The following is a 27,728-nucleotide window of genomic DNA, read 5'->3' on the forward strand; positions in this document are numbered from 1 at the left end:
TATAGTAAAACAGTAAGCTTACACAATTCCATGTCAGTGTTTAAAGACAGAGCAAGATTGTGCAGTTCCATGGATTGCAAAGATGAAATGAGTAATAGATCAGTCAATGAATAGGTTTATAGCTGAACTATCTAGGAAAACTATCACATGGGAAATAACGTGGCACAACAGACATCTTCTTTAACACCAACCATTTAATCACTACAAATGATGAAATAATGACAGTGTTTCTCATAAAGGGACACTTTCGTGGTCTGTGTGAAATCCTCCACCCAATAATCACCACATTGCAGAGGATGATATTTACAGTGTGCACATAATCATGTCGCTATAGTAGGAAACATATTCAACTTTCTACAAGGCTTCTTTCTTCAAAGACGTATTATGTCTAGTCAGTGTGCAAATTGCATAGTGTTTCATAGAACCTATTACTGTGATTATAATTACTGGGACAATACATAGCCTGGGTGTCAAAGTCTATGCAATTCTGAAGAGCTCCCTCCTGATTGTGACATAATATCATCACCTGAACAGCTTTCCTTTGACTGGATGTAATGTGCACAGATTCACTCTTATATATTCACATTAGCTCTATAAGTGTGTGTCTGTGTGTATGCAAGTGTAGAAGTGTGGAATTGGTATGCTTTTTAGAATTAGTTCAATTCAGTTATCCATGTTTAAATGTCGCCTTTGGGAACAACAGTGTTCTGAGTGAGAGTGCACCTAATTAACTATCAACATTAAATATCACAATTCCCTTAAATTTTTCATGAGGCCTATTTTCCAACAATGCAGCTTTCAGGGCTGGGAATCAATATTTCAGAATGTGCATTTTTCATAACTTCAGTGTAGAAAGCCTAGGTGCATTATTCATATCAGTTACAAGGAAAGTCTAAAAGTGACATTTTTGATATACTGTTTAATAAACACAAGGGTGAGTTTATGAGATGTGCTGATGGATCCTCCAACATGTCTCAGCTATGCTGCATAGCCAACAAGCAGGAAGTTTAGTCATTGAACAGAACAGAACAATTGTCTCTCTGAAGTCGTGCATAACACCCCCGTATTGCTTTTAAATTGCATCTGTTGGAGTGTTTCCTCTCCTCTCTCTCCTCTCCTCTCCTCTCCTCTCCTCTCCTCTCCTCTCCTCTCCTCTCCTCTCTCCCTCTCCCCTCTCCTCTCCTCCTCTCCTCTCCTCTCCTCTCCTCTCTCCTCCCTCTCCTCTCTCTCCTCTCCTCTCCTCTCAAACTCATATTCAGTCTCTTTCATTAGCAGGTTCTCTAAAAATCCCACCTTGAGACCTCTTTCTCTTCATCAACACTCTCTGTTTTGCTCATCTCGTTGACATCGAAACTCTGGCTTCTATCTTCTGCCCGTGTCGTCTCCTCCACTGAACTTCTCTCACACTCCTTTTCTTGTTCCCTCTCTTCGATTATCTTCACTAGCCTATGAAACTTCTGGTCCAACTCATCTACCGCTTCCCTCCCTCTCTCCTCCTCCCTCTCGCCCTCGCTTTCCAGTGAGCTCAGTGACCCGGCCCGGGAGTCCCCCCCCTCAAACTCATAGGTTTGCAGTGAGTCGTAGGGTGGCTGGGATAGGTCAGTCACCTGGTCCAAACGGTGCTTCAGGAAGTCCTCCATCCTCAAAGGCAGGGAGGGGTTACAGTTAGCCCCACCCTTTGCCCCTGCCCTGTTAGACACCAGTCCCCGGGCACAGCCCCACCCCCTGCCGTATCCCAGCATGCCTCCAGAGAGGCTCCTACCAAGCACGTACATGTTCAGGAATTCTGCACTGCCTGGATACAAAGTAGTCCCGGTCACAGGTATCCCTCCATTGCCCTGGTTTAGTGAACCCACAATGCTGTATGTTGACTCCCCCAGTGTGTTAGTGTGGGTGTGACTGCTATTTACTTGGCCAACACCAACAGTGTCTTCATTCTTCTCTGAGCTGGGGAGAGTAGAGGAATCTGTGTCTGTGTCATCTACTGCAGAGCTGGAAGCTCCAGTGGTGGTGGTGGTCTGTGAGGGAGAGGACTCTGTCTTGTTCTCCTGCTGCTCTGAGGAAGAGATGCTACTGCTGTGACTCTGAGAGCATGAGCCATTTGGGACAGAGTAGGTCAGAACCAGTGCTTCATCTGTCAGTACAGACTCAGGCTGTGTCTGGGGAGGAAATACACAATGATTTTATGAGGAATTATAAATACTTCTGAGGGAGATAATAACAACATTATTACACCCATTATATATGAGTCAATATCTGACCCTGATTGGTCCCTGGTCCGGATGCAGCTGCTGTTGCTGGTTGTCAGTGTTGGTCTCCCTGCCTCCCTCTCTCTCTGTGGGTCTGATGTCAGCCATCATGCTCTCTGGTCCTTCTCTGCTGGGGAACCGTGGCTCAGCAGGATTGAGATGAACCGTTCCAGGCTCTAGCAGATCAAATGTGCCCTGGTTCTGGATGACTAGGGAATTATTAACGTTACCCATCTGATGGCCAGGAAGCCCATAGGTTTCCATCAGTTTGGCCAGCTGCAGACCCGACTGGAATGGAGTGGGCCCCTCGGGAAGGTCTCTGAGGACAGGCAGGGTGTGGATGCTGTAGCAGAGGTGTCCGTACACAGGGGTTGAGCCTGGATGCCTGGGGTCCAAAGCAGAGTGTGGGGTCCGGCTCCAGCTGTATGTCCTAGCCCTGGCCTGATTCTGCTGGGTGTACCATCTGGGCGAAGAGATGAGCATAAGGCAGAGGAACACACATGCACGCAAGTACACACACAGACACATGCCCTCACACACACTACACAAACCAACGTCACAGCTCACATGTTCCTGCTGTCCTGCATGCGCTGTACTCTGTGCATGCTCTGGAGCGCGGTGATGTCAAAGGCAGCAGTGTCTGCCTCCCCTCCCCCTTCGTCATCGTAGGTAATGATGTTCTCCCTCACATCATCCTCCTCAAATGGGGAGTGGGAGTCTCGCTTCTGATGCCGCAGAGACAGAGACAGAGTACACACCACTAGGGAGGCAGGGAGGGAGAGAGGGAGAGATGAGGAGAGAGAGAGAGAGAGAGAGGTACATGATCGTAAATACCACATACTGCTGTCCATTTCATGGGATACAGATCTTCAGATAGAAGGACAGACAACGAATAGACAGACAGACATACTGTATAGTGCAAACAGTACAAACAGGCATGTACTATACATTGATTTGACAGTAGGTCTACTACATAGAGAGTCTTACCCAGCAGGGTGGTGACACAGGCCAGCAGGGTCAGCAAGGTGACCATACTGAAGATGAGTGATGGAGAGGCGGAGGGCAGGGGCAGACATACTGTCTGTCTCTCCCAGCCCCTGTCCCTCTGCCTGCCCCTCTCCTCGGCCTGCATGCCTCCTCTCAGACATGGACACACGGTCACGGTGACCGTCCCGGTGTTGGTGAGGCCGGACGCCCCATCCCGCAGCACGATGGGCACGTACAGGGTGAGGAGGGAGGAGGAGAAGCCAGCGAGGGGCTGCAGGGCCGACTGGAGCACCAGTCTCGCTGTGGCACCTGGGGTTAAATGAGACAGTAACACCAGAAACACAAGCCAGTCGTCAGGTCACTGGTACAGGAATGCCATTCTCCAGTTGCAATTAATATTAGAAGTTTGACAGGCTATACTATGAGATGTAGGCACACTGTCATCAAGCATGTCAAAAAAAGAATCCTGTTGCAGAATTTCTGATTTGACATGCATTTGGCAGAGGGCTGAGTAGGGTGACAGTTTGACACGGAGGTTGAATATTGCTAGAGGGCACCTCCAATCTCCCTGATGGTGAGGTTTAGAGCCGAACTGGACTCTGGAGGGATGCTGAAGTGGACTGTGGCGTCCTGTCCTCCCTGGTCCCTATCCACCGCCCGCAGTACCTGAACAACCTGGGAGACAGAGCAGAGAGAGAAGGACTTCTATTGGACCTCACAGTCACAGAGCTGAGCCAATGGCATTGGAGAAAAAGAAGTCAGCAAATGGCATTAGAGAAAAAGAACTCATCCAATGGCAGGCTAGAGAAACAGGACACAGTGATCTGACATCAGTTCCAATTTAATAAGAATTAGACATTAAAAGGAATAGGAAATCTTCAAAGACTTCTAAAGAGAATTGTCCTCTAAAGAGTGGAGTAAAAAAATTGCATTATGGTTATCAGCATGCGGGGCTATAGATAGATAGACTGATAACGTGCAGTGTCAGAGTTACGTAATGTAGGTAAGTGTTAGCAGCAGCACTGACCTGTCCAGGGGTACTGGAGTCACACACAGACGTTGTGTACTGCCTGTCCAACTCTGGTGCATTATCATTCTGGTCCAGTGTCTCTATGGCAACCACAACTCTGGTCACAAGGTTAGGATTGTCTGGAACAGGGAAGGAGTGCCTGGTGAGTTCAACATCAACTTCATTACAGCTTTTCACAGCTCTCACCCAAGGGCTACAATGAGTGATATGGGGGGGAAAACATGACTGTACTAAGTCAGAGTGTGTGTATTTCCTGGGGGCGGCTGAAGCTGAGAGGAGAAGGGGGGAGCCTCATACCTCTCTGTGTGGCGATGACAGTGATATTATGCCACTGCTCGCGCTCCCGGTCCAACTCCATCACCGTGGTGATAAGGCCGCTGTCAGATGCTATACGGAACAGAGCCTCAGGGTCAGACTGAGGGTCAATAGAGTACCTGAGAGAGTGACGGGGGTGGGGGGAGAAAATGTGAGTAAGTGAAGGACAGATTGACTGACTGACGGACGGACTGACTGGCTGAGTGTAGGCTACCTGATGTTGGAGCTTTGTCCCGTGTCTGGGTCCACAGCAGATACCCGACCCACGCTGCAGACAGGAGGACAGTTCTCAGGCACATCTAGACGGTAACGTGACCGGGAGAAGCGTGGGGGCTCATCTGCATTGAGGACCATGACCCGTACGTTCGCCCGGTCCTTAAAGGGACCCTTCCGTAGGAACCGTGCGTCCACTATGGGATTCATAACCTCCACTGAGAACGAGTAGGAACCGCACCTCTCATAGTCGAGCAGCTGAGGAGAGAAATACAGTACAACCAATTAGATTTGGCTTATGTCCTTCCCTATAACCAGTTTTGTCTACTAATTCTCTCTTTCTCCTTTGCTCGAACACTCTCTTCTTCTTTTCATCGTGCCCCTTCCCCTACCCTTGTTCCATAATTCATTTGCTCCCATGTTGATTCATCATTCCCACATTCTATCTCATACTCTCACCCTCATCTCACACACTTTGTTAAATGGAGCTTGCGATGCCCCATGTGCTCGACACCACACAGAGGAAAACACAGGCTCACAACCTATTTTCTGGTTGGCGATTTCCAATTCAACTGCTAGATGGAATCTTCCATTTTTCAAATAGCTGTGCATAAATTCCAGGGTATTTGGATCTCTTTTTTTTGTCTATTTCCAAGCAAACCAAGGTGAGATATGTTTTGTTTAAGTTAATTAAGTTTGTGACATTGCCTGCAATCACACAACAGGATTGCTATGAAGAATGACTGAGGAAAAAAACATTAAAATACTGTTTCCAGACCAAATATTTCTTTATTCAAAGCATCCTATTATCAGACCTGATTGTTGCTGACTGAAGTCTCTGCAGGCAACACTGTCCTGCTGTTTTCTATGTCTTTCACTGAATTAACTTCCTGGTTACAGTAGCTTGGAGGAGCAATGCTTAGTTTAGCCTCTCATTTTACACCATTGTGGATGTTTTTTGACTTGAGTCTGATTAAGAGCTATATAACTTATTGCTCACCTTGTTTAACACAATGACAGCCTCTTGGTCTCTTCCGGTGATGTTAAATGTGTCCCCCTCCTCTCCGTCCAGGATGGTATATTCCAGCATGGCGTTCTCTCCCAGATCAGCATCTGTGGCCGAGAGGCGACCCACCTCCACCCCTGGTGCTGCCAGCTCAGAGATAGAGAACGACCAGGCACCTACAGCGAGGGAGAGAGAACGAGAGAAAGAGAGAGCAAAAGAGAGAGAGAGCGAGAGAGAGAAAGAGAGAGAGAACGAGAGAGAGAGCAAAAGAGAGAGACCACACAGATGAGTCACAGGGCATAGACAAACCATTTAGATCCTAAAATGAGAGTAGTCATTCCAGTAGTCCTCAGTAGTCCTTACAGTAATGATGAAAACCAAAAGCCAAACTTCTCTCCGAGTGTCCTGTATCCAAGGAAACGGCAGCCAAAGTGCAGTAGTCTGTGACAGGGTTTGGCAGTTGCCTGGCTCTCAGTGATGAGCCTGCCTGTCTCTCTTTGATTCTACACAGTAAGTGACTAACTGTAGTATTCCTACCATGGTCTCCCTCTAAACAGTATGGAAAGGACACGCCTTCATCTTATGACACTTGTTAATAATTCAAAGCTTTGCGGATTCAACACACACGTCTCCATCTCCACAGATGAAACAAATACGTTTGTTTAGACTCACTCTGCATTAGTGTCAGATAGAGAATCATGAACATGCCCACAGTGAGCTACAGTAGGACAGCTATAGTGCCTAATAAATACTGTGCATTTGGAATTATGAAATTGCTTGCGAGAGAGAGCGAGCAGGGGGGGGATGAGGTCAAGAAAGAGAGGAAGGGGAGAGTGTGACAGAGAGAGAAGGACATATATTACAGAGGAATGTATTGTATTGTATGACTGAGAATGTTACATTCTGTAGTGATTGTACTGTCTGTTGGAGCAGAAACAACTGGCTGGCAGATAAAATATGAATAGAGTAGAATGCAGAAGCTCTTGGATAAGAAAAGACTTCATGATCCCTCACTGTTTTTCAGGAAGAGCTTCGTGTTGAGAAATCTCATAATATGTTATCAACTCAGATGGTGATGAAGATGACGGTGAGGAGGAGGAAGAAGAGATAAGCAGCTCATTCATGGAATTGAATCCTTAGTTTGCAATGAGGAAACACGAGCCATATGCACACATCAAGGAACACTCCATAAAATGGCTTCAAAATCCACTATAAGCACAGCGCTGCTGTGTGACAATCCTGGCAGAGAAGATCCTAAAGGTGCTGTTAGCAGCAGCGAGAGATCAGTGCACCATCACAAGTGCCACATTGCAAGGCATTTCATCACTCTAATCATACACATACACACACACACAAAATCAGACAAGCACACATGCAAAATCAAACACACAAGATCACACACACGCACACGCAAAATCACACGCAGACACACACAGAAACACGCACACAGAGAGAGAGAGAATACAGAAATATGTCCTAAGAATGTTTCAGCTGGAGTTATAGAAGTTGAAAGCCATAACCGCAATAGCATGACAATGGCCAATAACAAAACCATAACTGTAATGTTCTCACTCTTTCTGAAGTGAGGGGGGTTGTCGTTGACGTCACTCAGCCTCACAGTTACTGTGGTCGTCCCTGACATCCCCCCCAGGTGCCCCCCCATGTCTTTGGCCTCAAGGACGACCAGATAGGTGTCCTGACTCTCCCTGTCCATGTCAGTTACAGCAGTACGTAGGACACCTGGCAGAGAGGACGATGAGAGGACAGTACATAAGCACATGATGCATTACATTACATCACAGCTGAAGGGACAAGCAGACCTAAATGCTGTAGAGGGATGAGTCACCTGCTTTAATGTCACATATAGCCATGTCACAAGCCTTTATGTCAGGGGTAGGCGACAAGATTCAACCCCGGGCTGTTTTTGTCGGAGCGGATGTTCGGGGGAGCCAGAACATAATTATAATATTTTTAGACTACAAATTGAACACAACTAAGCCCAAAAGGAGATTGTATTTACATTAAGACATGATTACATATCTCTTTTTTTATTAGAACAAATTTTGGACCGCAGGCTACCTGTTGCTGACCACTGCTTTATGTAGAGTACACAGAATACATACAGACCACAGAAGTTACACCATGTGATATTTTTACAAATCAAAGGGGCATACTGTAGTGTCAGTTCATCAGCATGGCTACCATATGGTTAACATGTAGCTTGATAAGAGTCTGCATTGCAGGCCCACCAGACCTGTCTCAGGATCCACAGAGAAATACTGCTGGCCCTGGGTCACAGCATACACCAGCCTGGCACTGTTACCATACGTAGGGTCGTCTGCATCCGTGGCTGTCACCTGGATTATGGATGTACCTGTTAGAGAGAGATGGATTGGTGAGACTTCAGGAATGACTAATAAGCCCTTGAGGCAGCTTGTCTAGACTGTAATGTAAATCACAGATCAAGACTGAAGCTCTGTCTGTCACATGTAATACCTATATTGGTCATCTCGGGCACGGTGGTGCTGTATGGCTCGTTCTGGAAAACAGGAGGGTTGTCATTGATGTCCTGCACTCTGATGATGAACATGGACGAGGGTTCGAGGGCGTGGCCCGTCTGGCGGTCGGTTACCGTGGCGATGAGGCGGTACTGGTCCTTCTCTTCTCGGTCCAGGGACTTGGTGACGTGGATGTTGCCCGTGTTCCCATCGATGACAAACACAGACCCCACCCCCTCTCCTTCTAAGATGTACTTGGTACGCCCATCACCTCGGTCCATATCTGTGTGCAGCTGCAGGAGATATATGTGTATAGAGAGAGAAGTATAAAGTCATAAAATATCTATGGATTCTGCATTGAGCCTTGCCTAATGAGTAGCTTCAGTTCTCTATGATCCTTTCTCTAAAAAGAGGGTTTACAGTTGAACTTATGCTTTGTTGTTTGACATATTGTGTCCAAGCCACCACTGACTCAGAAAATGCATCCCTCATTTGCGTAAATGTTCATCTACCTAAACAATAGTTTGTGAAATCAGCGGTTGAATCAAGTCCAAGATGTGGTGTTCAGTCAGTGTGAATTGAATGGCACCAGGTGTGAAGGGGACAGAGGGGGCCAGAATGTGTACTGATGCGTACAGCTAATTAACTCATTGGACCAAATAGGCCACCGGGGGATTGTTAGGGGGTGAGAGCACATGACTGTGGACAGTGGCCCCCAAATGTCGCTCTGTCTGTCTTCTGTTCTGTCCATCTGTCTGTTTTCGTTCCCTCTCTGAATCCATCTGTTTGCCTGTCTATGTATCTCTACCTTTGTCTTTCTGTCACCCTCTCTCTCTCAATTCAATTCAAGGGGCATTATTGGCATGGGAAACGTGTTTACATTGCCAAAGCAAGTGGCAATAGAAAATAAAACAAAAGTGAAATTAAAAATTAACATTTCAAAATGTCATATTACAGTGGGGCAAAAAAAGTATTTAGTCAGCCACCAATTGTGCAAGTTCTCCCACTTAAAAAGATGAGACAGGCCTGTAATTTTCATCATAGGTACACTTCAACTATGACAGACAAAATGCGAAAATAAAATCCAGAAAATCACATTGTAGGATTTTTAATGAATTTATTTGCAAATTATGGTGGAAAATAAGTATTTGGTGAAAAACAAAAGTTTATCTCAATACTTTGTTATATACCTTTTGTTGGCAATGACAGAGGTCAAACGTTTTATGTAAGTCTTCACAAGGTTTTCACACACTGTTGCTGGTATTTTGGCCCATTCCTCCATGCAGATCTCCTCTAGAGCAGTAATGTTTTGGGGCTGTTGCTGGGCAACACGGACTTTCAACTCCCTCCAAAGATTTTCTATGGGGTTGGCTAAGACTGGCCAGGCCACTCCAGGACCTTGAAATGCTTCTTACGAAGCCACTCCTTCGTTGCCGGGGCAGTGTGTTTGGGATCATTGTTATGCTGAAAGACCCAGCCACGTTTCATCTTCAATGCCGTTGCTGATGGAAGGAGGTTTTCACTCAAAATCTCACGATACATGGCCCCATTCATTCTTTCCTTTACACGGATCAGTCGTCCTGGTCCCTTTGCAGAAAAACAGCCCCAAAGCATGATGTTTCCACCCCCATGCTTCACAATAGGTAACATGACCGAATACAAACAGTGCAGCTATTCCCTCCGCAAGGCTATCAAACAAGCTAAGCGTCAGTACAGAGACAAAGTAGAATCTCAATTCAACGGCTCAGACGCAAGAGGCATGTGGCAGGGTCTACAGTCAATCACGGACTACAAGAAGAAAACCAGCCCAGTCACGGACCAGGATGTCTTGCTCCCAGGCAGACTAAATAACTTTTTTGCCCGCTTTGAGGACAATACAGTGCCACTGACACGGCCTGCAACGAAAACATGCGGACTCTCCTTCACTGCAGCCGAGGTGAGTAAGACATTTAAACGTGTTAACCCTCGCAAGGCTGCAGGCCCAGACGGCATCCCCAGCCGCGTCCTCAGAGCATGCCCAGACCAGCTGGCTGGTGTGCTTACGGACATATTCAATCAATCCTTATCCCAGTCTGCTGTTCCCACATGCTTCAAGAGGGCCACCATTGTTCCTGTTCCCAAGAAAGCTAAGGTAACTGAGCTAAACGACTACCGCCCCGTAGCACTCACTTCCGTCATCATGAAGTGCTTTGAATGACTAGTCAAGGACCATATCACCTCCACCCTACCTGACACCCTAGACCCACTCCAATTTGCTTACCGCCCAAATAGGTCCACAGATGATGCAATCTCAACCACACTGCCCTAACCCATCTGGACAAGAGGAATACCTATGTGAGAATGCTGTTCATCGACTACAGCTTGGCATTCAACACCATAGTACCCTCCAAGCTCGTCATCAAGCTCGAGACCCTGGGTCTCGACCCCCCCTGTGCAACTGGGTACTGGACTTCCTGACGGGCCGCCCCAGGTGGTGAGGGTAGGCAACAACATCTCCACCCCGCTGATCCTCAACACTGGGGCCCCACAAGGGTGCGTTCTGAGCCCTCTCCTGTACTCCCTGTTCACCCACGACTGCGTGGCCACGCACGCCTCCAACTCAATCATCAAGTTTGCGGACGACACAACAGTGGTAGGCTTGATTACCAACAACGACGAGACGGCCTACAGGGAGGAGGTGAGGGCCCTCGGAGTGTGGTGTCAGGAAAATAACCTCACACTCAACGTCAACAAAACTAAGGAGATGATTGTGGACTTCAGGAAACAGCAGAGGGAACACCCCCTATCCACATCGATGGAACAGTAGTGGAGAGGGTAGCAAGTTTTAAGTTCCTCGGCATACACATCACAGACAAACTGAATTGGTCCACTCACACAGACAGCATTGTGAAGAAGGCGCAGCAGCGCCTCTTCAACCTCAGGAGGCTGAAGAAATTCGGCTTGTCACCAAAAGCACTCACAAACTTCTACAGATGCACAATCGAGAGCATCCTGGCGGGCTGCATCACCGCCTGGTACGGCAACTGCTCCGCCCACAACCGTAAGGCTCTCCAGAGGGTAGTGAGGTCTGCACAACGCATCACCGGGGCAAACTACCTGCCCTCCAGGACACCTACACCACCCGATGTTACAGGAAGGCCATAAAGATCATCAAGGACAACAACCACCCGAGCCACTGCCTGTTCACCCCGCTATCATCCAGAAGGCGAGGTCAGTACAGGTGCATCAAAGCTGGGACCGAGAGACTGAAAAACAGCTTCTATCTCAAGGCCATCAGACTGTTAAACAGCCACCACTAACATTGAGTGGTTGCTGCCAACACACTGACACTGACTCAACTCCAGCCACTTTAATAATAGGAATTGATGGGAAATGATGTAAAATATATCACTAGCCACTTTAAACAATGCTACCTAATATAATGTTACATACCCTACATTATTCATCTCATATGCATATGTATATACTGTACTCTATATCATCTACTGCATCCTTATGTAATACATGTATCACTAGCCACTTTAACTATGCCACTTTGTTTACATACTCATCTCATATGTATATACTGTACTCGATACCATCTACTGTATCTTGCCTATACTGCTCTGTACCATCACTCATTCATATATCTTTATGTACATATTCTTTATCCCCTTACACTGTGTATAAGACAGTAGTTTTGGAATTGTTAGTTAGATTACTTGTTGGTTATTACTGCATTGTCGGAACTAGAAGCACAAGCATTTCGCTACACTCGCATTAACATCTGCTAACCATGTGTATGTGACAAATAAAATTTGATTTGATTTGATTTCCTAATAATTGCTCCCACAGTTGATTTCTTCAAACCAAGCTGCTTACCTATTGCAGATTCAGTCTTCCCAGCCTGGTGCAGGTCTACAATTTTGTTTCTGGTGTCCTTTGACAGCTCTTTGGTCTTGGCCATAGTGGAGTTTGGAGTGTGACTGTTTGAGGTTGTGGACAGGTGTCTTTTATACTGATAACAAGTTCAAACAGGTGCCATTAATACAGGTAACGAGTGGAGGACAGAGGAGCCTCTTAAAGAAGAAGTTACAGGTCTGTGAGAGCCAGAAATCTTGATCGTTTGTAGGTGACCAAATACTTATTTTCCACCATAATTTGCAATATAATATACATTTGGCAGGAGGTTAGGAAGTGCAACTCATTTACACTTTTGTGGGCAGTATGCACATAGCCTGTCTTCTCTTGAGAGCCAGGTCTGCATATGGCGGCCTTTCTCAATAGCAAGGCTATGCTCACTGTCATGACTATCCTGACCAGGTCAGGTTACAGGAGACCACAACCCTACAGATTATCTCTCAACCCCAACAGAGGAGGAGAGATCTAGGGGTCTGAAGATGTGGGGTTTTTATGACCCCTCACGCCCCTGGTAAATCTTAGGCCACACAACATTCCTGTGTCCCCTCAATATGGAGAACCAACCACAGAATATTGAACATGCAATAAAGGGACTTTGGAACAATGGTTTCCGTCAGCCACAATGGTGGTCATGACGATAGATGGAATATGAAAATGTATGTCATTTTTGTTTTGTTATTAAAGGTTAATAGATGATGTTATTACGAAAACATTGTAACGTTAAGAGTTTTCCTAGTATATGTTTGATGTTTATACTGCCATTGTATGTTGTGTGGAAAATGTCCAAATCAAAGAGAATGTTTTGGTAAAGATGAAATGGAAAGTTAGTTGTCTAAAATTGGATTTGAGAAAAATCTAGACCTTGCCCTTAACTTGGTACGCCCAGAGAATTGCCCTAAAGGCGGTTACGCCCACGTCTGACCCGAGGTTATAAAACCTGTGAGTGAAGAATTAACAGATGAGACTAAGTGACCCAAGCTGCAGTCGAGGTCTAAAAAGTCAACAAACCCAAAATGCAACCCAAGTTTGAAGACAAAGACATCTTTTTCTACCCAAGCTACAGATGAGCAGCTGTGTCTAAGCGGGTGAATTCAAGTCGAACCACCTAGCCCCCACTCCCCATCGAATCGTGGTATCTACAATGTTTTATCCCTACGCTGTGAGCTCTGAGCTACAGAGCTGTCTGTCCTCAGAAGAGCCCTTCCAGAGCGAGGGCGAGGGAAGAGACTCCTAAGCCAAAAGGACACTGACATCGTGAGGACGACCAGAGAGTTGCATCGGAGAAGTGCGTCATTGAGCAGCCTGAATGGTCCACGCGGAGAATCCACGGAGACCTTCCCCACGTAATTACATCATTATATGCTGACCCATAAGAGCGGCAGTTTGGGGCAAGGCTAGGGTTAGAATAAGCATAGCTGACAAATTCACCCAAATGTATATTTCTCTTGTGTACTTTTTGTAATTTTCTCTCTCTTTTAAATCCCCATTTTGGGTAACACGCGCCATAGTGTGTTGGCCCGTTATACTAAGTTCTAAACAATAGCCTAGAATGTGTTTTTGTGTATGTATCTTTTATCATCATTTTAGCTTTCTAGTAAATAAATACTCAACTAAAATTGGTGTGGTAGGAACTCATTGGTGAGACCCGGGTCCGTGCAGATTCCCAGATTATGCGTTGTTCAGAACGAGACTGTAGAGGTAACTGATTAATTAGCGGCTGTTGTAAAATCGATCGAGTTAATCGAGTTAATTTGGGAAATAGAAACTCAATAAAACACATTTTCCCATGGTGCCCCAGGTTAATGAGTTAATAATTGGTTGATTCAGCTAATCACGCAATTAGAATCCTTTAATCATTCGATGAGCAACGTCACGACATCACTGAGTCTGTACATAGTCAAAGCTTTCCTTAAGTTTGTGTCAGTCACAGTGGTCAGGTATTCTGCCACTGTGTACTCTCTGTTTAGGGCCAAATACCATTATAGTTTGCTCTGTTTTTTTGTAAATTCTTTCCAATGTGTCAAGTATTTATCTTTTTGTTTTCTCATGATTTGTTTGAGTCTAATTGTGTTGCTATCCTGGGGCTCTGTGTCTATTTGTGTTTGTGAACAGAGCCCCAGGACCAGCTTGCTTAGGGGACTCTTCTCCACGTTCATCTCTCTGTAGGTGACGGCTTTGTTATGGAAGGTTTGGGAATCACTTCCTTTTAGGTTGTTGTAGAATTGAACGGCTCTTTTCTGGATTTTGATAATTAGCGGTATCGGATTAATTCTGCTCTGCATGGTCTCATTTTGATGTTTGTCCCATTTAGTGAATTCTTGGTTGGTGAGCGGACCCCAGACCTCACAACCATAAAGGACAATGAGTTCTATAACTGATTCAAGTATTTTTTGCCAGATCCTAATTGGTATATCAAATATTATGTTCCTTTTGATGGCATAGAAGGCCCTTCTTGCCTTGTCTCTCAGATCGTTCACAGATTTGTGGAAGTTACCTATGGTGCTGATGTTAAGGCCAAGGTATGTATAGTTTTTTGTGTGCTCTAGGGCAACGGTGTCTAGATGGAGTTTGTTTTTGTGTTCCTGGCGACTGGACCTTTTTTGGAACACCATCATTTTTGTCATCGCTGAAGATCTAGGTGCAGAAGATCTAAGTGCTGCTGTAGGCCCTCCTTGGTTGGGGACAGAAGCACCAGATCATCAGCAAATAGTAGACCTTTGACTTCATATTCTAGATGGGCGAGGCCGGGTGTCCTCGCCAATTTGTTGATATATATGTGGAAGAAGGTGGGGCTTAAGCTGCTTCCCTATCTCACCCCAAGGCCTTGTGGAAAGAAATGTGTGTTTTTTGATCATTTTAACCGCACACTTATTGCTTGTGTACATGGATTTTATAATGCCGTATGTTTTTCCCCCAAAACCGCTTTCCATAATTTTGTGTCAAAACTTTTTTGAAATCAAAAAGCATGAGAAGACTTTGCCTTTGTTTTGGTTTGTTTGTCAATTAGGGCGTGCAGGGTGAATACGTGGTCTGTCATAAGGTATTTTGGTAAAAAGCCATTACATTTGCTCAGTACATTGTTTTCACTGTGGAAATGCACAAGTCTGCTGTTAATGATAACACAAGGTTGCTGTTGACGCATATTATTCTTATTCTTATCTCTTCGTTTTTTTGGGGGTGGGGCATTTTTCTTAAAACTACATTGTTGGTTAAGGGCTTGTAAGTAAGCATTTCACTGTAAGGTCTACACCTGTTGTATTCGGCGCATGTGATAAATAACATTTGATTTGATATCCCACAGTAGTTATTGGGGTGAAATTTGTCTCTCTTTCTGAGAACGCAGCTCTGACAGTCCATCTGCCCATCTGTTTCTCTCTTTCTGTCTGTCTACCTGTCTCTGTGTGTCTGCCCATTTTACTTTGCAGTGAAGAGTGCTAGCTTGTTCAGTATTTAATAGCAGTAGGGGGATATTACAGGGAGCTTGGTGGGTAAAAGGCCAGACACACAGAAATAGAAAGCTAAAGAGATTACTCAGCCTTCATCACACAAGGAAGGCTTTCTGACCAGGAACCTTCACATCTTGCTCCACTTAAGGCACTTCTGCACATGCTCATAATCCACTAGGCTTACTCACATCCCATCCTTTCCTCCCCTCCACTGCAGACCCTCCATCTTAGACCAACACAACCTCTGTCTAATGAACCACAACTGATTATTTTAACTATAGTAAGTAGCATGGGTTGTTTGATATTTGCTGAGCAATATTACTGCAGGTTTTCACATCAATTAAGGTCTTTATATATACTGTAGGTTCTTTCATATGGAAACAGCTTTGTGGTCTCTGTGGTTATTACATTTTTCACATGAGAATTACGCACAAGCCAAGCCATGGGCAAGGAAAATTGTTAATATTATTATGTGACATAAGCCTGGAGAGAGCAAGCATAAGAAAGTATTATGGCCCCTAGGCCTTTAATCACATAGCTGTGCATTTATTCTAGACAAGAATACCAAAATGGTGCATAAAAACATTGGTATACATGTCAACTGTAATTCATAAACCCTGGGTGTATACAGCCAAGTGTGTCTGTGTGCAACTGTGATATGTGTGTTAGAGAGAGCGAGTCAGTGTGTGTATGTGTGTTAGAAAGAGCGAGTCAGTGTGTGTATGTGTATTAGAGAGAGCGAGTCAGTGTGTGTATGTGTGTAGTTGAGCGTGCAGTTAGGGATTAAAGAAACACACGATAACAGACAGTAAGAAATGCTATATATTCTTCCTCCTTAAATCTGCTTTGATTCGGATCCCATACATCACCACCAGAGACATCTTTGTCAGTCTCCTTCCCTATCTTACTCTCCTAACACCCTTCCCTCCTAGCCCCCACACAGTCTCTCACCAACCCCTACCCTCCTAGTCTCAATCTAATTGCTAGCTCAGTCCTGCTGTGCATCAGTCGCCATGGCAAAACAATGTTCCTCTGTGGGGTTAAAACTTAACCAATCCATAAAAACATGTCTTTTTTGTTGTTGAAATGATCTCTGATAGAATTCCCAGACGGCTACTTTCCCCAAGCCGTTGTCCCTCTCCCCCACTCTCTTTGATCTCAATGTTCTCTTCTCCTTGCTCTTACAGTGTGGCAGGGATCTTCAGTCCATCTTCACCTTGCTGCTTTTCTCTCCCAGTAAAATTCTCATTCATTGCCATGATGTATCTTCTTAGCTCACCGTTTCTAGCAATGCCTTTCAAACGGCATAGCACACACTCTACACATGTATGTGAATCTGGGCATTGATGTATGTATGTATGTTCTTATCAAACTCATAGCCCTAACAAGCTGGAACATGTTTGACATAACATCCAAGCAACATCCTAGCCATCTCAAGCCCTGAATCAGACTTGCGCACTTACTACAACAACAAGAAAGAGTGTCTCCACCGACCGCACTGACATCCCTCCCTGGCTGTATCAATAACAGGCAGAGAGGAAGATGAAACATTTACGATGTGAACACAGTGTTGGTTGGGGAGGCTCCAAACTGTGGTGTCACAATAAAGTACGCTGCCTGCTACTGTGAGTTGGCAGAGTTCCCTGTAAGCGTCACAGCTAATATAATCCACACACACACTAAAGCTGCCAACAGATGCATTAGCAGCCCAACACTTTGCCTGTGAAGTGCTACAAGTAACTTCCACAGATCTAGATGGTTCAGGTGTTCCCTGATTTAAAACCTCCAATCATCTCATCATCACACTGGCTGAACACTGACTTCCTGTCAGTTCTGTGGTGTTGTTGGTGTGGTGCAACCTACCATACTTATTGGCTAACCTTAACGAAGTAAAGTATGTCAACTGACTAGTAGTGTACTGAAGTGGTTCCCAAACTGTGGGGTGTGCGAAGGACCACCCCGCCCTACTTACTCCTGGAAATTGTAGTAGTAGAATGCACAAGGTGCTATTTGGGAATTGGGTAGTGCATCAGCAGTTTTCCTCGTCATGTCAGTCATTGCAGGCCTTAGAGAGATCATTTCCAGATCAACTAGCCCGTGTCAGCTAATACTTTTTAGCTCGTTTTTTTAGCCCATGTTGTAATGTTTGGGTCAATCAAACATCACATGAACACACATACATTAATTTAAGACATGGCAAAATGTGTAGAATTGTAGGAAATAAGCTTTAAATCTGCAAAATTGTCTCTCTGCCAACAAGAGGGGTGTGAACATTGTGTGTCAAACAGTGCTTGTGCCTATAGAAATAGATGTGGGGGTGCCGGATGTTCACCATGAATGCTAGAAGGGGGGCTTGAGTGAAAAAGTTTGGGAACCCCTGGTGTGCTATATCCTCAGGCTGTTGTTCTAGGAATTTACCAAATATACATTTATGGATATTTCTGATAACACTGAAATCATGACATTGGTTGTGAATAGGTCTTACCCGTCCGATGAGCACTGGCTCTGGTCCTCTGTACTCCTCAATGACAAAGAACTGGTTCCACTGCCAGCTCCGCTTACGACGAGAGCGAGACCCCACCCCTGTTAGAGTTAACCCCTCCCCCCGAGAGACTAAGCCCCGCCCAGAGATACTCTCTGGGAGAACTCTGAACTCTGGATGCGAGACAGTCTGGAGTTTCACATGATGCTTGGGGTCTCCATTGGCCTCTGCCTCCATGGAATCCTGGGCCTCAAGTGACTGAGTGTGAACATCCCCATTATCCACATGGTCACTCTTGGATGTAATTACATTCCATATCTTTCCAGGAGTCAAAGTTGTTTGAAGGGTAAAGTCTGGAGTTTGAGTTGATATCTGTACTATTTCATCCACGCCATTCTTTTCTTTGTCTGTTAATCCAGGAGTCAGTGGGATGTGGGTTGTCATAAGAACCTCAGCATTCTGACCATGATTCACCAGAGAGTTTTCTGCAGCCCTCAGTTCAATTAGGTCTTCCTGGCTGTTCTGAGCTGTAATCGGTAACCTAACAGTTAGTGAACTACATCCTCGCTGCTCCTCCCACATACAAACCAAAACAAGAAGAAGCACCGTTGGGGTGGTCATAGTGCAGGTGGTGTGTTAGTCAACTCTATTCAGAGATTTTTTGATCCTCTCCTTGGATTCTGTTTGTCTTCTCCCCACATTGTGATTTCCTTTGCTATCTGCAGGGTCAGTCTTTATTCTGGTTTACTTTTCACTCTCACACTAACTCATTCCCGTTCTGCTGTACACATGATGCAGGACTCCCTCCCACGGCCGCAGCAGAGCGGAGCTGGATTACCTGAGTAGAGAGATAATTAGAGTAATCTTAGCTGTTTTAATTAAAAGGAGAGCAAACAGCTCCGAGGTGCAGGAGGCATGAAGACATGCAGAGATGTTGACACTATTCTCATTAACTCCTCAAGACCTGAGGAGAACTGGCTGCCATTTTACAACTACACTTTGTGGGGAATATATTGCAATAGTCTGCACTGTGTTTTTGCATACAGTCTATGTGGAGATTTGTCCATCTTTTAGTGTTTAGTGAATTTGAAGGATTAGACACCACAGTCATCAGCTTATAGAAAACAAGAGGCTATGTTCAGTCTGTTGTAAAATTGCAGCATACAAATACCTATTATCTATTTATAACATAATAAAACATTACATGGGCTCATAGATTCTCGTAACTAGTAACAAAGCATTACATCTTATGGTTTAAAGCGTCACTGAATACTCATTGACAGAATGGGGCACATGATACTATTGTGTTAGGTTATGAGCTCATTATAATGCATGTAAAGGAGATTTGTCTCTGGAGGCTGAGTTTGGGCCTGAAGGGCAGAGGGTGGGGCACAGCTCCACTACTTTACTGTGTCAGACACAATTGCCACTCCATCAGATGATTGATGTCGTCCTAAAGATGGCCTCCTCATGCCTCAATGCCAAGTACTGGAAGAAGTCCCCCTTCAAAGATTAATTGGACTCATACATATTTTAATCAATTTCTGTCATCATTTCCCAAAAGTTTAACGATCTGAGTTTCGTTAGTATTAGAGTCAGACCCCGGCCATCGATCTTGCAGGCTTTGTGCAATGAAGGCTGTCACCAACTTAAGACTGAAAATGTGTAATAAATATCTCTCTCTCTCTCTCACTCTCTCTCTCACTCTCTCTCACTCTCTCTCTCACTCTCTCTCTCACTCACTCTCTCTGTGTGTGTGTATGAATTCGTCACTGTCACTCTTACATTTCCCTCTCTCTCATTTAACACACACTCATATACAACCGTACATATTTATTTCTGTCTGTAAGAACAGAATGGCTGCCAACCTACAATCCCTGACTTGGCATGCCCAAATCCTATGTTTATATTGAATAGCCTTATCTGAGCTCCATTTTACTGTGTAATTAAAACATCTGCAATTGTATTACAAAACCATTCATTTAGATGCACATGAGGGCCTAAGTTAAAACACTATTAACCCAAAATGACTGTGTAATATTTATCAGAATGTTTAATTTATTAAATGTTTTTATGTTTACGACAGGAACAGAATCCTCATTCATTCTCATTCAGCAATTGCTCTAGTTTCTTAACGCTTGATAACAAATAACTAATTTGAGCTATATATTCGACTTTGTTCTACCCCTCCCTTCCACATGAATTCTTTCGCCGAAGAGAAAAATTAACTGTTTAAAAGGAATAATGCTCTTTTTTTGTATTTTGCACACATTAATGCCACTTCATCAATATTAATGCCAGATGTGCACTCAGTCTCTCTGAGCCGATGTGTCTGTTCCCTCATCTTTAAACCATCCCATATACTGTATCTCCACTAAAGCTTTTACAGCCATTCCCTTTCTTCTGTATAATGCTGCATCTTTGAATCCATTAATAGTACTTCCTGGCCCATTTTAAAACAGTTAGCTTTAGTGTTGTTCATATTGCTCTCATGTCTACTGCTCCACAATTACAGAAAAAAACATGTCATTTAATATTATTTTTCAGCATTTGAGATGTAAGTGTTAGTTAGAAAAGTGTGTGAGGGGATCGCTGGAAAGAGATATAGAGCGATAGAGATAGATAGGCAATGAAAGACTGAGGGCGAATTTACTGTTGCTGGCTCGGAGGGGGATGATGAGTGTCACACAGGCCTAAATTGCAAATCGCTGTTTCAGTCTCACTTCACTCTGTGTCTCGCTTCACTGCAAGAAAGCTGTTTCATTTTATTAAAAATAGACTGTGCATGTCAAGCCTTTACATATATAGAGAGAGAGGAGAGGGGGGGGTAGAGAGAGAGATACAGATAGAGAAAGAGAGAAACAGAGAGAGGGGGAGGAGTGGGAGGGAGGGGGAAAGAGAGAGGGAGCGAGGGGGAGAGAGGAAGAAGAGAAGAGGGGGTATTTGATGAAGGGAGAGCTTGGCTGGCTTAAGCAACGAAGACAGGCAAAGAGATTCTGCTCCACCCGTGCGTCTCCCTGACATTCTCTTCTTCCTTCCATTCATCTTAATGTTTTAAGACTGCTCTGCCTCTCTCTCTCTCTCTACCACCTTCTCTCGTTCTCTCTCAGTGTGTAGACAGTCCTCCCATTCTGTCCAAACCAAACTGATGAGGCCTCACTGTGACTGTACTCAGCACATCACTCATCTTGCTATTGTCAACATCTGACATTCAGACAGTCAGTCAAAGCTTAAGTGGTATGACAACCTCCCAATCAAAGTGCTGTGTTGTGGCAGACGTGTGCTTGCTCTAACAATGTGTTAGTGTTTATGACTCAGCTGTACATTCACTTGACAAATTAATGAGTTCAACAAAGACTCTGGTGAATGGGGACTGGGGGATAGCTATACTGGCCGTGTGTGTGTGTGTGTGTGTATTATGTGCTGAGTGGAAATGACTGATAATGATCTTCTCTTCTCCTTTTTGATGTCCAAAGTGAAAGTGTTGTTGACGTGCAAATGTGGTACATGGTGTCTTACTCTAAGGGTCTGTTATTTCTCTCCCTACTTCCTCTCCTCTTGTGCCACACACACACACACACACATACACACACACACCCTCTCTTCAAAGCTGTTCATTAGCATACTGTAGATAGGCCTACACTGAACAGCCTGGAGCACAACCTTGTCTTGTTAGAGAATTCTGGAGCTGTGACCCCTCTGACGCATGTTAATGTGATTTACACACTTGGTCTAACTATAATAATGAATGCAACGCTAACAATTCCGAGCTACTGGCGACGCGGAAGCGAGCTCATCATTTTCATTACGCGAGCGCAAATCCGTGCGGAACCAGTGCGGTCTGCAGGTGAGCGTTTTTTGCGCGCGCTCCACAACCCACGAGTCCAGGAAGGACAACAAGCTCAAACAGTCTCATGTTAAAATTAGACATTCATCCATGTTTCTCAAACGTTTAATTTCGAAGTTGTTCCAAACCTCAAATTTCCAAGTATTTAAGGTTAAGTTTAGCCATTAACTTCAAAATCTTAAGGTTAGGCATTAACTCTGAATGGTTAAGGTAAGGGTTAAGGTTTGGGATAGGCTTATAAGAAAAATATCTTGCACCAGAGGCAGATGCTTACGCCCATCCACCATCTCCAAGTGCCACTAAGGCACTGTTGGCCTTAGTGGCCGGTTTCCACTTCATCTGATGATGTCCTCAGACATGGATGGACATCTATACTAAGCAAAAATATAAAACGCAACATGCAACAATTTCTAAGATTTTGCTAAGTTACAGTTAGACCAGTGACCATATAACCATGTTACAGTGACCATATAACTGCCACACTGGCAGTCACGAGTCATGACCACAGTCAAATTTCATGTGACCATTTAGTCACGGTAACTAGGCGGTAACTGGTAATTATTAGTAGCCTACCAAACTTGCTAACGGACAGTCGCTAATGGTCTTGTACTCAGCGCTCTCTAATCACTATGATATCAACGCAAATGCAATCAAAAATCAAATCAAACACTTCATGAGAGCCCTGGCATTCAGAGCTTGAGCGGAATAGGATCACCTGTTGCTCAGTGACAGACAGCTCCTCATAGCTGGTTGATGCATGGAATTAAATAAGTGTTCCTATAAGCCCATGTTGCGCAACATGTCTACAGGCTATGCTATATGCAATTGCATGAGAAAACAGAGTTTTGATGGCCTCTATTAAAAAGAGGATCCAATCAGATTTCTATATGCTAGGCCTATTATATTTATTTCTCGTCTTTCCTAATATTAAGCACATTGTTTCTCTTTACAACCGGAGTAGCCTGCCTGGCTGGCATGAAAATGAACCATGGGAAATTCATGATATTCAAGTGCATACGGATTACAATGCTTTCCTCCCCCTGCACCTGTTCCAACAGATAATAATGGCCCATTCTAAATCCAAACTAATTTCACACATACATTATTTAGTGTATGTAGTCTGATTGGAGTCAGAATACTATCACTTGTGAATGATGCCCAGAATGTGCAGCCTGTGCAAGAAACAGAGCAGAGCGCGTGCCTTTTATGCAACTTTTCTTCAAATTATTATTATGTATTAGAAAATCAAAACATATAGCCTAACATTGGTATCACAACTAAAGTTGAATTAGTAACTCTAAATGAAGCATATAGGAGGACCTGTTTCTTTGTTAACTGCTCAACACAGAATAGCCGCATGTGTGCACTCCTTCAAATCCTTTGGGGAAAATATCCTTTCTATTTTATTCAGCTAGGTTCCATTTTATTGTTCTCACTGTAAAACAATATAAAATAATGCCACGGGAATAAGCAATTCTTGCCTGCTAAATGAACTAGTATAGCCCACAGCTATATGGCATTGCCAGATTAGGGCCTAACAGAATGACAACTCAGATTATGCTATTCTGTTCTTCTGAAATAGGCTACATTTCCTTCATATCATATTGTTTCTTTAGACCAGCCTAAAATAAATCATTGACGTATTGTGATGGTGTAGGCTATATTAAAAGTATTTATTAGACATTTTTATAATGTAGACACTCCATAGGTGCGCCATAGGCTATGCGTGGAAGCCGGAGATGCTAAATGTGTTTGTTAATTAACAGTCAAATACCGTGAGATCGGCAGTTATTTGCATGACAAAATGTCATGACCGCCACAGCCCTAATTACAGTTCATATAAGGAAATCAGTCAATTGAAATAAATTAATTAGGCCCTAATCTATGGATTTCACATGACTGGGCAGGGGTGCAGCCATCGGTGGGGCTGGGAGGGCATAAACCCAACCACTTAGGAGCCAGGCCCACCCAATGGGGAGCCAGGGCCATCCAATCAGAATGAGTTTTCCCCATAAAAAGGGCTTCATTACAGACAGAAATACTCCTCAGCACCCCGCCCCTCAGACAATCCCGCAGGTGAAGAAGACAGATGTGGAGGTCCTGGGCTGGCTTGGTTATATGTGGTCTGCGGTTGTGAGGCCAGTTGGACGTACTGCCAAATTCTTTAAAACGCTGTTGGAGGTGGCTTATGTTAGAGAAATAAACATTTAATTCTCTGGCAAAAGCTCTGGTGGACATTCTTGCAATCATCATGACAATTGCACAAAATTTGAGACATCTGTGGCATTGTGTTGTGTGACAGAACTGCACATTTGAGTGGCCTTTTATTGTCTCCAGCACAAGGTGCACCTGTGTAATGATCATGCTGTTTAATCAACTTATTGATATGCCACACCTGTCAGATGGATGGATTGATTATCTTGACAATGGCTAAAATGCTCACGAACAGGGATGTAAACAAATATGTGCACAACACTTGAGAGAAATAAGCTTTTTGTGTGTATGGAAAATTTCTCGGATCTTTTATTTCAGCTCATGAAACATGGGGCGGCAGGGTAGCTTAGTGGTTAGAGCGTTGGACTAGTAACCGAAAGGTTGCAAGTTCATATCCCGAGCTGACAATGTACAAATCTTTCGTTCTGCCCCTGAACAGGCAGTTAACCCACTGTTCCTAGGCCGTCATTGAAAATAAGAATTTGTTCTTAACTGTAGTAAAATAAATGGGACCAACATGTTGCGTTTATATTTTTTTGTTCAGCGTAATAGTGACTTGTCTGGGTAGGAAGGGAAGCTGATTAAAACAGTCGTTACTAGTTACCACAGCAACAAAGTCATAAAGCCCACCTATTTCCACAATTTGTCTTCTTAAAATCTGGTTTTAAACCTAACCACAGTGCTAACCTTATGCCTAACCCTAAGCTGAATTAGGACCAAAAAGCTTTTTATTTTTTTCATTAATGTTTACGATATTTGTGGTTGTGGAAACCCATAGGTACCATATGTCAAATCTCCGCGCTTAGTTTAGTCAACCAGAACATCCGCAGTTTGGTCCCTTCCAACGGATCTCCTGGATAACTCTGTATTATGTCTACATTATTATGTCTGCTAAAACAGCTGACATCTGAAGACAAACATTCTTATGCACATTGTATTTGACATAGGCGCGCGCGCCACACAATTTTGGCTTTTTGTCAGATTCACCACCATGGAACATGTATCGACATTGGAAGAAACATTTATTCGCATGCATAAGACTGTCAACAGCAGCTATAATAAATTGAATAACTGATACCCCATTTATTCCGTAAAATGCATCGGCTACAGTGAAAGTAAGCTACAAATAAAACTGAATCCCATTATTGAAAAAGAAAACGTTTTGTCCCGATGCATTTTTCTCATGCGAATTTCAATCTTACCTTTTAATACAGATATAATTGGGTAGCTCCTTCGTCTGCCGGCGATTTAAGTAAACGCGCTGAATGAAATACAACTAGATTCCAAAGTGGGGAAGCCGGTGTTCTTCACTGGGTGCCTTTAAGCGCGCGCTCTCACTCTGGTGCTCGTGAGACTGTTCCAGTAAATGTCATATCACTCCCCCTCTATCCTCACAGACCCCTATCCTTCTCGCGCGGCTGACAGTTTGATTCTCGTTTTTGGGGATATTGTAGGCTACTATTTTTTTCAGCCTTCATGCCACAATGTAATTGTGGGCATGTTTGCTTTGCATCCTGTGAATGCGTATCCTATTCTTGTACTTTCTCATCCTAACGCCTGTGATCCAGTATATATCATCACTGCAGTCCAGTGGTTGCATGCATCAGCCAAACGTAAACAATGTGGTCTTTTTTTTTGTCATGGGAAAGTTAAATAGTTTTAGAGCCAGGAAAATAGTCTGTCAGCTTGCAGCATTGCACTCTTAAATAAGAATGCTCAGCAGTAGTCCTCTCCCCATCAGTTATTCTTCAATTGTCTCTTCAATAGCTGTTGAAAGAGGGACAAAATATTATGCTGAGTTGAGTAAAACTGAATACATATATTAGGCCTATACTAATGTGGTAGTAAACCATGACATGTGTACACAGGGGGAAAAACTGTTTTAGCAAGACTGCACAATTTCCCAAGTGCATGGAACCCCTGGTGGCTGTAATTGTTATGTCTGGTCTGTGTACTGAACCTTACTTTTCCTGGTACATTAATTCAGCCTTGAAAAAGGGAGAGTTGCACTATGGCTGTTTTCACAGAATTAAAATAAATATACACTGCTGTTCAAAAGTTTGGCGTCACTTAGAAATGTCCTTGTTTAAAAAAAAAAGAAGCATTTTTGTCCATTAAAATAACATGCTAACTGCTAGCTTGCCTGCCCGGTCTGCTAACTGCTTGCTTGCTAACCCGGTCTGCTAACTGCTAGCTTGCCTGCCCGGTCTGCTAACTGCTTGCTTGCTAACCCGGCCTGCTAACTGCTAGCTTGCCCTGGTCTACTAGCTGCTAGCTTGTTTAGCTCCGGCCTACTAACTGTTAGCTTGTTAGCCTGCTAACTGTTTGAATCGCCGTGTCCCCAGCCAGCCCAACAACTCACTGGACCCATGTGTTCACTTGGCCACGCATGCCTCTCTCTAATATCAATATGCCTTGTCCATTACTGTCCTGGTTAGTGATAACTGTCTTATTTCACTGTAGAGCCTCTAGCCCTGTTCAATATGCCTTAACCAACCATATTGTTCCACCTCCTACATATGCGATGACATCACCTGGTTTAAACATCTCTAGAGACTATATCTCTCTCTTCATTACTCAATGTTTACCTCCAATGTACTCACATCCTACCTTACCTTTGTCTGTACACTATGCCTTGAATCTATGCTATCGTGCCCAGAAACCTGGTCCTTTTACTCTCTGTTCTGAAAGTGCTAGACGGCCAGTTCGTATAGTCTTTAGCCGTACCCTTATCCTACTTCTCCTCTGTTGATGTAGAGGTTAATCCAGGTCCTGCAGTGCCAAGCTCCACTCCCAAACCCAGGTGCTCTCATTTGTTGACTTCTGTAAATGTAAAAGCCTTGGTTTCATGCATGTTAACATTAGAAGCCTACTCCCCAAGTTTGTTTAACTCACTGCTTTGGCACACTCTGCCAACCCAGATGTCTTAGCCGTGTCTGAATCCTGGCTTAGGAAAACCACCAAAAACCCTGAAATCTCCTTTGCTAACTATAACATTTTCCACCAAGATAGAACTGCCAAAGGGGGTGGTGTTGCAATCTACTGCAAAGATAGAAAGTAATACAGAACTCTGCAGGCTAAGTCTGTACCCAAACAATTTGAGCTTCTACTTCTAAAAATTCACCTTTCCAGAAACAAGTCTCTCACTGTTGCCGCTTGCTATAGACCTCCCTCTGCCCCCAGCTGTGCCCTTGATACTATATGTGAACTGATTGCCCCCCCATTTATCTTCTGAGCTCGTGCTGCTAGGTTACCTAAACTGGGACATGCTTAACACCCCGGCCATCCTACAAACTAAGCTTGATGCCCTCAATCTCACACAAATTATCAATGAACCTACCAGGTACAATCCCAAATCAGTAAACACGGGCACCCTCATAGATGTCATCCTAACTAATTCGCCCTCCAAATACACCTCTGCTGTTTTCAATCAAGATCTCTGCGATCACTGCCTCATTGCCTGCATCCGTAATGGGTCTGCGACCAAACGACCACCCCTCATCACTGTCAAACGCTCCCTGAAACACTTCTGCGAGCAGGC

The 27,728-nt window shown here is 44.2% G+C and overlaps 1 protein-coding gene across 1 annotated transcript; it reads right to left on the reverse strand.

Annotated features, from left to right (window-relative positions):
• Window positions 1–1,199: 1,199 nt before the first annotated feature.
• On the reverse strand, window positions 1,200–26,045 carry LOC112248920 (cadherin-24). Its single transcript, XM_024418375.2, has 14 exons — window positions 25,390–26,045; window positions 18,130–18,964; window positions 8,297–8,591; window positions 8,055–8,174; window positions 7,373–7,540; window positions 5,795–5,976; window positions 4,796–5,052; window positions 4,564–4,700; window positions 4,264–4,385; window positions 3,794–3,911; window positions 3,237–3,545; window positions 2,817–3,009; window positions 2,262–2,712; window positions 1,200–2,159 (listed from the first exon to the last, which is right to left on the reverse strand). The coding sequence occupies exons 2-14, from the start codon at window positions 18,745–18,747 to the stop codon at window positions 1,281–1,283; spliced, it is 3,849 nt and encodes a 1,282-aa protein (XP_024274143.1). The 5' UTR covers window positions 18,748–18,964; window positions 25,390–26,045; the 3' UTR covers window positions 1,200–1,280.
• Between the last annotated feature and the right edge of the window lie 1,683 nt (window positions 26,046–27,728).

This window comes from Oncorhynchus tshawytscha, linkage group LG01 (genome assembly GCF_018296145.1).
Source record: "Oncorhynchus tshawytscha isolate Ot180627B linkage group LG01, Otsh_v2.0, whole genome shotgun sequence".
Classification (NCBI taxonomy): domain Eukaryota; kingdom Metazoa; phylum Chordata; class Actinopteri; order Salmoniformes; family Salmonidae; genus Oncorhynchus; species Oncorhynchus tshawytscha.

Excerpts from the sequence above, each read along its gene's own strand:
- LOC112248920 (XM_024418375.2), bottom strand. The coding sequence starts at position 18,747 with ATGACCACCCCAACGGTGCTTCTTCTTGTTTTGGTTTGTATGTGGGAG. Across the intron at positions 7,541-8,054 it reads CTCTGTGGATCCTGAGACAG|GTGTCCTACGTACTGCTGTA; the intron begins GTCTGGTGGGCC and ends CCTCTCTGCCAG. Across the intron at positions 2,160-2,261 it reads CGGACCAGGGACCAATCAGG|ACACAGCCTGAGTCTGTACT; the intron begins GTCAGATATTGA and ends TTTCCTCCCCAG.